General features: G+C 43.0%; 1 protein-coding gene across 1 annotated transcript; it reads left to right on the top strand.

The window, feature by feature from the left end:
* Positions 1-180: 180 nt before the first annotated feature.
* SCP2D1 (SCP2 sterol binding domain containing 1) lies at positions 181-3619 on the top strand. Its single transcript, XM_058178340.1, has one exon. The coding sequence runs from the start codon at positions 1132-1134 to the stop codon at positions 1597-1599; it is 468 nt and encodes a 155-aa protein (XP_058034323.1). The 5' UTR covers positions 181-1131; the 3' UTR covers positions 1600-3619.
* The last annotated feature ends 8136 nt before the right edge of the window (positions 3620-11755 follow it).

Genomic DNA, 11755 nt, shown 5'->3' with positions numbered 1-11755 from the left:
GAAAGTTTTAATGAAATCCTTCTTTTCTTTTAAATATTTCTGAGGTAGTTCTTACTTTCTTTAGGTCAATTTTCCATCTCTTGTGTCCACTGGCTGCTGATGACCAGAGTGGCATTCACACAGTATGGGAAATATGCAATTCAAACACCAGGCCCTCCCTGTCCTGCATTTTTTACCCAGTCATGGGAAAGAAAGCTCCAGTAGGAGCAGAGTTGGAGCAAAGGAGAGCTTCAATTGCCATTTTTCTGGAAGGTGCTATTTCTCTTGGGAGAGTTTTTTTTTTTTTAATTACAATAGAAATACTGTGGCCTTGAGAAACAGTGATACTCCTCTTATAAAGTTAATAAAGGCAATCTGATTTTTCCCTTGCCCAAAGGTAAGGGCAAGGGTAGAGACAACAGCACTTATAGCAACTACCCTGATATATTGAAAAGTTGGAAATACCATACTTTTATAAATCAGGGCTAGCAAATTTATTTTCTTACTACAGTCTTTGTCAGATACAGAATTTGCTATCATTCCAAATGGTGTATCTTTTGACATTTAGATTAAGGTTTCAACTGATTTCATATTGATATGATTTAATTTATTTGTAAGACCACCCAACTCCAGATGACTCTGGGAGGCAAACAGAAATGAAAATGGGAAGAACAAAAGCTAATCAACAAAAGAAATATTAATACATTTACATTTTACATTTACTATCCTTTTTTTGTATTGACATAAATACTATTTTTGCCAAACCCCAGGCTTCATATAATTGAAATTCTTCAAGAAAAATCAAATTTTATTGAGGATGTAGACAAAATGCATGACAAAAATTGTAGGCGGACTGTCTATATACACCTTACATTACACCCAAGCAGCACACACCCACAGCCTTTATAAGAAATCTTGCCTGTCACAATAAAGTATATCCACCAATGAGATTACAGCACACAAACCAACTAAAACTTAATGCTGACTGGCTGTCATATCTGATTACACAATGTGTCCACCCAACAATGATTTCTACTTCATTTTATTACTGAAATGTAAATACTGTTTGTGAAAAGAGGTATGGTAACACCCTAGCTCTTATATACAAAGTGAGATAACAATTGCTCATTCTCCAAACATTTATAAAAGAAGATGTGGAGAGAAAGACTGAAATGTCTTCAAATGAAAATCAACACAGGTGAACAAACTGCTGTTTCAAATTTGTATGAACCTCTGATGACATCTAGAAATGCTTCGGTGAGAGGCCCTGGGCTTCAGAGTGATCTTATTTTTGAGGAAATTGGGCATCGCATCAAAGGTGTTGGGAGTCAACTTGTGAAAAAGGTGAATGCTGTCTTTCAGTGGGACATCATGAATGGAGGAAAGGTTGTGGCCCAGTGGACCCTGGATTTGAAGTCTGGTTCCGGTCAGGTCTATAAAGGAGCATCTCACGAGCCTGCCAACACAGTTTTTATTCTCTCTGAACATGATTTCATGGAACTTGCTTTGGGCAAGATAAAGCCCCAGAAGGCTTTTCTGATTGGGAAAGTGAAAGTGAAGGGCAATATTCTACTCGGTCAGAAACTGGAGATGATTCTCAAAGAGTATGCAAAGATCTGAACTCCTTCCTTCCTGGCAATTACAGTTCTCTTTTTCTCTTTAGTCAAGATGTTGGTTATAGAGGAGGACGAGATTAAAATGTGGAGTATTTTAATGGAAAACATAACTGCTCAAGTTTACATTTCTTTTAAAGTCATTTGAATGCTCTAGTGTATCAGACTGATAAATAGTATACTAATTTTTTCTCTCCAAATGCTATTGTTTCAGAAGCAGGGAAGCTGCAGCTCAGAGTCATGAATAGTCATGATATGCTGGAGAACATCTCCATCATTTACTCTCTTTCTGTGCATATGTATGTGTGTGTCTTTCATACACAAGAGAGAAAGAGTGGGTACAGTTTCATGCCTGTTGTAACATACAGAAAAACTATGAAGAAATTATAATGAGGAAATCCTCAATGTGAATTCTCTTCTTTGTAATCTTAGTATTAACATTAGTGGGAAATTAAGACATTGTGAGTATATGAGAAACTGGCGTTACAATTCTGGCCTTGTAATGGAGAAAAGACTGTAGTCAAGCCATTTTTGTTCACGTCAAATGGGTATATATGAAATGATAGTACACTACAAAAAGACATCCCAGATTTATAAGCATTTCGTGGAATTTGGCTATCGTTCGTTTATATATCTAAAGATGTCCTTGAATACTAATTCAAAACAAATCCTGAGCAGATCAGACAAAATAGGCTTTTCAATTTTTAGTAGCACCTAATATTTGTGCGTTAAGTTGAGCCTTGAAACATCAACAGACTGACTGGTTAATATATTATTATTTCACGGTTTTATCTATGTATCAATCAACTTATCTTACGCTGGTAAAGCCTGTTATTAAGGCTTATTAAGAACACAGTAGCCTGCAATTACTGCAGGTTCGAGCCCGGCCCAAGGTTGACTCAGCCTTCCATCCTTTATAAGGTAGGTAAAATGAGGACCCAGATTGTTGGGGGGGCAATAAGTTGACTTTGTAAAAATATACAAATAGAATGAGACTATTGCCTTATACACTGTAAGCCGCCCTGAGTCTTCGGAGAAGGGCGGGGTATAAATGTAAACCAAAAAAAAAAAAAAAATTATTTATAATATTTATACGGCTGTCCAGTTCAAACCGCATGACTGTGTGGTGTAAAAGAAAAAAAGCATCTCACCCCACAGGGTTGTTGTGGGGATAATAGGAGGAAGGTATTTTGGATATGTTCACCACCTTGTGATTTATTTGTAAACATAATAAAGGCGGGATAAACAAAAACAATACAATGGATTAAAACTCACTACAGCAGTAAATTGAAACCTGACTAAAATATTGTTCTATCTGCCCAGCGGGCCCAGCAGGTGAGTGGCCTATCCCAGCGGCCTATTCCAGTGGCCTGGCGGCTGGGCCAGCTGGGCGGCCTAGCTTGGAGATCGCAGGTGGGCCCGATGGACGTCTTGCTGGTGTCATCTTGAGGCTGTCCTCAGGCCTAGTGGACGCTCCCTCTTTATCATCTTTACCACCTAGAGGACGTCTATGGACCGCCTGTGGGGGGGGGACCTTTTTAAGACCTTTAAGATCCTGCTCCCCCCCCCCCCGGACTTTGGGAGAGAGATGGCTTAGCGGCTGAGCGGCCTGGCCTAGTGGATGCCCCTGGCCTAGCAGTGTAACAGCTTCCCCCTTCCTCCTGTAACCACCCCTCGGGACGGTATAATGAGGGGTTGGTGAAACGGACTGAATCATGGTGGTGTTATCCATCTAACGCCCAAGAACTATTCCTCAACTGTGCTCACCCGGAATTGCCGGAACTATCAATTATCATCTTGATTGGTCCAGGATGGGCTTGTTTGCCGGACTCTTATTATGCGGACATTCACAGCGGCTGACCTTCTTGCCCTGCGAGATTCCCCTCTCTCGCGGGTTTGGCCCCCTACACTATCAAGGGCCCATCTTGAGGACGGGTTTTGGAACCCTGAGAGGTGGCATGCCAAAAATAGGAGACTTAGGGGATTTTTAATTAACTGTTTTAACCGTTCTTTTAAGGGGAGTTTTAATGGGAATTTTAAGGGGGGGGTGGATGGGTGGGGGGGAAAACCCATCAGGGAGGGGGCTAGGTCCACCATGTGTTCGCGGCGGTAACTTAATAGGTCCTAGGGTTGTGGAGAGGGGTGTCGTTCCAGTTTGTCAGGGTCGAGCTATTACTACGGTAAGTGGGAGAGGCAGATATGACGGAAGGGGGGGGGCACATCAGGTTTTGGGGGCTCGCTCTCGCTGTTTACGAGCGATTGCGTGCTCCGGCCCCCCAGGAATTTCCCGTGACCCGAGTGGCCAGAGTAATCGGGACCTGGGCCTTCGGCTGATGTTATGTAATGCCAGGTCCGCGGTTAATAAAGCCCCCCTGATTTCAGATCTTATTCAGGAAGGGACCGCGGACGTTATGGGCATTACGGAGACCTGGTTGGGCACCGAAGGGGGGGTCCCCCTAGTGGAGATGTGCCCACCAGGTTTCCGAGCATTCCATCAGCCGAGGGCCCAGGGTAGGGGTGGCGGGGTGGCGGTTATCATTAAGGAGAGTCTCAAGCCGAGGGAAACCAGTGCCTCAGAGAGCTGGGTGTGAATCCCTCTACGTGAAGTGGGGTCGTAGGACTCAGGTGGGCTTGTTGGTCACGTACCTGGCTCCTTGCTGCGTGACAACAGCCCTGCCTGAGCTGTTGGAGTTGCTGGCCGGGTTGGCAGTTGAAACCCCTAGACTGTTGGTCATGGGGGATTTCAATTTGCCATCAGCCGGCGTAGCATCTTCGGCAGCTCAGGAGTTCATGGTTTCCATGACGGCCATGGACCTGATTCAATTAATTGACGGCCCTACCCACGTCGGGGGAGGCACCCTAGACTTGATTTTTATCTCTGGCCAGTGGTCTAATGATCTGGTTTTAAATGATTTAGTTGTTGAACCTTTGTCATGGTCAGATCATTTTCTCCTTCGTCTAGACTTTCTGACCGCTACCCACCACCGCAGGGAGACGGAACCAATGCGCTGGTTCCGTCCCAGGCGCCTGATGGACCCGGAGAGGTTCCTGACGGAGCTTGGGCCGTTTCCCGAGCACCTGGCCCACGACTCGACTGAAGAACTAGTTGCAGCTTGGGAATGGGCCGCGGCTGGAGCTTTGGACCGTGTCGTGCCTTTGCGGCCTCTGACCCGGCGTCGGTCTCAACCAGCTCCTTGGTTCTCCGAGGAGCTGAGGGAGATGAAGCGCCGGAGAAGACGCCTAGAGAGTGCCTGGAGATCCAGCCGCTCTGAGGCTGACCGGACACTAGTTAGGTTCCTACGCTTCCACCCTCATTGCATCGGCAGATAACCGCCCGGCCGCCCTGTTTCGGGTTACCCGCTCTCTCCTTCAACAGGAGGGATGGGAGGACCCCCTACAAGGGCGTGCCGAGGAGTTTAACGGTTATCTATACGACAAAATCGTTCCGCTTCGGGACGGATTGGATCAAAATTGGGTAGATCCAGGCGAGGGTTCCGAGACTCGTCTTGTTGAGGTGGTTTGGGATGACTTTGATCCTGTGACTCCCGAGGACATGGACAGGTTGCTGGGTAGGCTGAACGCCACCACATGTTTACTGGATCCGTGCCCCTCCTGGTTAGTACTGGCTACTCAGGAGGTGACACGGGGCTGGCTCCAGGGGATTACAAATGCTTCCTTGCGGGAGGGGGTCTTTCCCGCGGCCTTGAAAGAGGCGGTGGTGAGACCCCTCAAGAAGCCTTCCCTGGACCCAGCTGTTTTAGAAAATTACCGGCCAGTCTCCAATCTTCGCTTCATGGCGAAGGTTGTAGAGAGTGTGGTGGCATGTCAGCTGCCCCAGTACCTGGATGAAGCTGTCTATCTAGACCCGTTCCAGTCTGGCTTCCGGCCTGGATACAGTACGGAGACAGCTTTGGTCGCACTGGTGGATGATCTCTGGAGGGCCAGGGATAGGGGTTACTCCTCTGCCCTGGTCCTATTAGACCTCTCAGCGGCTTTTGATACCATCGACCATGGTATCCTGCTGCGCCGGTTGGAGAGGTTGGGAGTGGGAGGCACCGTTTATCGGTGGTTCTCCTCCTACCTCTCTGACCGGACGCAGACGGTGTTGACGGGGGCAGAGATTGACTCCAAGGTGCCTCATGTGTGGGGTGCCGCAGGGGTCGATTCTCTCACCCCTCCTGTTCAACATCTACATGAAGCCGCTGGGTGAGATCATCAGTGGCTTCGGGGTGAGATATCAACTGTACGCTGATGATACTCAGCTGTACTTTTCCACCCCGGGCCACCCCAGCGAAGCTGTCGAAGTGCTGTCCCGGTGCTTGGAAGCCGTACGGGTCTGGATGGGGAGAACAGGCTCAAACTTAATCCCTCCAAGACGGAGTGGCTGTGGATGCCGGCACCTCGGTACAGTCAGCTGCAGATGCGGCTGTCTGTCGGGGGTGAGTCATTGGCCCCGATGGAGAAGGTACGCAACCTGGGCGTGCTCCTGGATGGTTGGTTGTCCTTTGAAGACCATTTGGCAACCGTCTCCAGGAGAGCTTTTTATCAGGTTTGCCTGATCCGCCAATTGCGTCCCTTCCTGGACCGGGATGCCTTATGCACAGTCACTCATGCTCTTGTTACCTCTCGCCTGGACTACTGCAATGCTCTCTACATGGGGCTCCCCTTGAAGAGCACCCGGAGACTTCAGCTAATTCAGAACGCGGCTGCGTGGGTTATTGAGGGAGCGGTTCGGAGCTCCCACATAACACCTATCCTGCGCAGACTGCACTGGCTACCTGTTGTTTTCCGGGTGCGCTTCAAGGTATTGGTTACCACCTTTAAAGCACTCCATGGCTTAGGACCAGGCTACCTACGGGACCGTCTACTGCCGGCCTCTATCTCCCATCGTCCGGTACGTTCCCACAGAGAGGGACTCCTCAGGGTGCCGTCAGCCAAACAGTGTCGACTGGCGGCCCCCAGGGGGAGGGCCTTCTCTGTGGGGGCTCCGACCCTGTGGAACGAACTTCCCCTCGGACTTCGACAATTACCTGACCTTAGGACCTTTCGCCGTGAACTTAAAACTTATTTATTTCGTATGGCTGGACTAGCCTGATTTTTATCTCTAAATTTTAATTGAATTTATGGGTTTTTAAAGTTTTATAATTTTATGCGGGAGTATGTTATTTTAACATTTGGGCAAATTTAAATTAGTTTTTTAAGGGATGTTTTTAACTATTGTGTGTATCTGTATTTTATCTGCCTGTTCACCGCCCTGAGTCCTTCGGGAGAAGGGCGGTATACAAATTAAAATATTCATTCATTCATTCATTCATTCATTCATTCATTCATTCATTCATTCAATTGGAATTCCACTCAATTTAACCTGAAAAGTTTGAGAACATGGCCAATCTTGACTCCCTATCTAAAGGTCTGCACGATTTGATGTCTACTGTATATTGTTGAAGCACATCATTAAAAAAAATGGGGCCACCACCAAGAAGACATGTCTCTGAGGTCTTACAAAGTGCAATTGTTTCACTGATTAAATGTAATTGTTTCAGTGATATAACTGGGAGGATTCCGCTTTGTTGAGTGGGGGATAACCTGATACCCTTGGAAGCAGGTGACCCCACAAATAATCCAGTCTTATGCCATGTAGGGCTTTATGTGTGATCGCCAGTATTTTGAATTATAGCAGAAGCCTATTGGAAACCAGTTCATCTAAAGGGGTAGAATTGAAATAAAAGGGCATGATGATGAATGTCTATAACTACTGTACTCATACTATTGTGTTCTAGACCAGTTAAAATTTTCATATGATGTACAAAGGTATTCCCAACTGGGAGTGACTAAGGCATGGGTAAATGCGACAAGTGCTTCTCTGCCATACCCCCTAGCTGCCACATGCTTTTCCAGCAGGAGCTGTGAATCCAGGAGGATTCCCAACTTGTGCACTGAATCTGAACCGGGCAGTGCAGCTCTGCTCAGAATGGGTCAATGGTAGACTGTCTAGTTCCAGGACCTGTGGATCAAATCAAATAGACACTATCTTGTTAAGCCAAAGCTTGTTCTTCCCCATCCAGATCCCCACAGCCTTCTGACACTAGAAAAGAACCTTGACAACTTCATCTGGGGGACCCAGGAATAGATATACAGTTGGGTATCATCAACATAGTAATGATACCATGGCCATGCTGGTGTTAACATTCATAGGTTAAGAAGGAGAATGGAAAAAAGAAAGCCTTGTAAAGCAGGGATCTAGTACAAGAAAGCTGCTCCAACCCACAACCCACTCTTAACAACACAATGGGGGCTGCCAGGATTGTTGTCATGATGCGGGATGTGGTCATGTAATCTAGCATCACATAGTGATGAAAATCCCAATCCCAATTACTATTGTTAAGTGAGGACCACCTCTAGTTACCAACTGTTAATGAAATGTTCCCCAAGTTGGGTATAAAATAGATTAAATGACACAAAACTATATGAATACATGAAATTTAAAAGAAGCAGAATAGTAAGTGAGTTGACAAAAATGACAACAAAAGACTGGTGAAAAGTGAATAGATGCTTGAAACACAGCTTACAGAAGTAAGGAGAATTTTGAACAAGAATATCACAATGGAGAAGGTTGTGGGGTTTCTGGAAGAAAGGTAGATATAAATCAAATAAATAATAAATAATGAATAGACAGCAAGAAAGTACTACCAAAGAAGGTATTTCATATACCTGGTAAAGCTAAGAATTCCACAGTACCTTATGAAACAATTAGCTTCCAATGAATCAGTCGCTATCAGCATAAATGTTTAGCTGCAAAGATTGAATGTGCTTTGACAACAAGGTCATAGTAACTGCTCCAAATTCTTGAGCTTAAACCAATGCAAAACTGTTTTGCACAAAGGCTCTATTATTATTTTCCTATTTTGTCACTTTTAAAAGGCACCAGATGGTGTCCTTGGCTTTTATTTCTTTCTGAAATTCAAAGCTAATAATATTTCATGGAAAAGGCAAATAGCAGTGGTTGAAGCTTTCTTGGGTCTATAATTCCAAGCAGCATTTGATATTTTCATGAGAACACTCCATGGGTTTGTTTCTCTAAATACAGAATTTGAACATATGGTACATCAAAACCAGAAGGCAGGCAGAGAACAACTTTCAAAAAAACAAACAAAAATTATAATAATAAACAAAGGGAAATGATGGATAAAGGGAAATAATATCTCATGTATCATGACATTAATTTGCCCGAGTTTCCACCCTGGTTATTTCTTGAGAATATAAGATATGGATCTTATATTCAATAATATCTTCAATAGATTACTGATTTTCTTCAATAGATTACTGATTTTCTTTCAAATTTTCATACACATTCTTGTAGGTTTAAATTCTCAAAGTATCGTTGGTCTGGATAATATGGATTAACTCAGTGAATTAAAGTCTCCAAGTATTTTTTTTTTTTTATTTTTATCTCTTTCAGTGGAAGTTTCCTACTGTACCTCTGCAAGAATAATTAAGATATTGTTAATATTAGAGATGAAACAGATACTTCATTACAAATTGTTCCTGCTTCCAGAGAAGCAGCAGAATGACCCACCTTCCGACCAGAATGCTTCCTCTTATTTAAACTGGGTTCCCAAACAATAAGACACTCTAAAACATGTAAGAAAGGAAGAATAAAGTGTATTTCCACATTTAATTTTGAAAACATAGAAGTTCAAAAGACACTGAATGAAGTGCATGTAGATTTAATATTAAACTGAAATTATCTGAAACAGAAGCCAGGGGGAGACCAAATTTCCTTTGCAAAGTTTAAAACCTCCCAGTTTTCCTACTAGAAATGCATTGTTTGCATGATTAGATAATTGTGCTATCATTTTTATAAATACTAGATGACAAGATGAAGGATTTAATGTGGTTTTAAAATATTTTGATTATATAGTTGGATTTTTCTCTGTTGGGTAAGTAAACTATTTAAAAAATAGTTAATTGTTTTATTAAGGAGTTGGGGTTTTTTAGACAGCAATTTAAAGTTAAGGAAGTTTTAAATTTAGCTGCTTTTATCTATTCTAAAAAATATAAATAAAATAAAATAAAATAATAAAATATTTGTGCAGCTTTCTGAGATTTGGTGTGTTTTTATAGTGTTTCACTCTAACTACACAAATTTACAAAATCTCACAAAACTGTATGTGGCATTTTGTGTGTGTGTGTGTGTGTGTGTGTGTGAGTCAGTTGTATTGTGTTGTGTTGTGTGTGTGTAAAGTGTGAAAGTTGGTTTTTGGTACCTCTTATTGTTTTGTATACTTTGTTTATTATTTTTATTATTTATTGTTATTGGCCACGCCTACCCAGTCACATGACTACTAAGCCATTCTCACCCAGTCACATGACCATCAAGCCATGCCCACAAAATAAGCCACACCCACAGAACCGGTAGTAAAAAAAATTAGAACCCACCCCTGCTTGAAATGTTATATTCTTCTTCACTGGAGGCCCTCAAAGAAGATGCTGGTAGCAATCTAAATGCTTTAGCAAATCTTGTATTAAACAGGAAGTTACATCAATCAATTTCTGAGAGAACTTCCAATTCTGCAATTCTATTATTCTTCTTATGTAATATATGTTGAAGTGCAGTGGAAATGTATTTTTTTGTCAAAAATCTTATATTGCCCATAAAACAAAAACTATCTATCGTGGTCTTTGGTACTTTTAATAAATATAGAACAGTTGCTTATCTGCAAAAAACAGTTTAAAAATAATAACACACTAGACTTAACAATTGACAGTAAGAAAGACAAAAAATGTCTAGATAGTGGATGTGGCAGTACCTTGAGGCAGCAGAACAGAAGAAAAGGAATTGGAGAATATAACAAAATACAAAAACCTACAAATAGAAATAGAACAACTGTGGCAAAAGAAAGCATAGGTAGTACTAATAGTAATAGGAGTTCTAGGTGCAATCCCAAAACAACTGGAGTATCACTTGAACACCATCAGCACAGACATATTCATCGTCAGTCAATTGCAACAACCAGCTTTACTCAGAACAGTTTACACCTTCAACAATACCTCTAATACCATAAAACATTAACATCAGTTTATCTCAGGTCCTTGGGAGGGACTTGTGAAATGGATAAAAATGTTAAATCAAGTCTGAATATTTGGCTGACTGTGTGATGAACCATTGTATTTGATTATTCATTGTTTTAAGTTAATATTTTACAGAGTCCTTTCAGATCCAGACTGGTTACAACAACATAATAAAATACCATAAAATGGCCATGGTAATAAATGAAAAAATAACAATCTAAATTCATAGCTCAAGACCAAATTACAATACACTAGATCAGGGGTGTCAAATTTAAGGTCCTTGGGCCAGATCCGCCCACGGAGTGGTTAGGTCTGGTCGGCAGGGCTGCCCTGGAAACATTGACGGACCGGCCTGCAGTGCCTCTGCCAGCAAAAATGGAGCTTGGGAGGGCACCCCCGCAAGCTCCATTTTCACTGGCAGAGGGCTGCAGGAGGCCTTCGTGGCCGAAAACGGGGCCTCGGAGAGTGATATCGTGCTGACCACACCCACTTTGGCCACACCCATCCCAGCCACGTCCCCCCAGACCAAACACAATCTTGAGGCAGTCCTCAATGAAATCAAGTTTGGCACCCCTGCACCAGAAACTCAAATCCCAATGATAAGCAATATTTCTGGAAAAGTTCAGTCTTCTCCAGCCTCTGGAAAGTGGCATCAAAGGAGTTGAGCAGGACTCAAATTTCTTTTATCTTAGGCATGGCTCTTCCACCTCTTCCTCAAGATTATTCCTACTCCCCATTACAAATGGGTATATTACTCCTATCAACATGTCAATAAAAGTAACCCACTAGCATCTCTATCCCATGGATGATCTTGAGTCCTGACTGAAAAATTGTCAGAAAATTTGCTTCTCCTAAAATGTTTGCAACTGAATCCCTGCCATGTGTATCCATAAACTGCTGGATCCAGGACAGGTCTCTTAAGTGTGGAATGCATCACACTTCTTTAGAGCTGTTCAAATCACCCTTTCTTGAAGAGTGACATTGATAATATCTTGCATTCATCAGACACACATACACTCAAGTTTGCAGGCTCCCCCCTCCCAAGGTAGGGATTCTACCAGAGATTAGTGTATCTATTTCTTGGAATCCAC

The sequence above is a fragment of the Ahaetulla prasina genome, chromosome 3 (genome assembly GCF_028640845.1).
Source record: "Ahaetulla prasina isolate Xishuangbanna chromosome 3, ASM2864084v1, whole genome shotgun sequence".
Classification (NCBI taxonomy): domain Eukaryota; kingdom Metazoa; phylum Chordata; class Lepidosauria; order Squamata; family Colubridae; genus Ahaetulla; species Ahaetulla prasina.
Note: the sequence above shows the minus strand (reverse complement) of the source record. Positions and strands in the feature narration are given on the sequence as shown.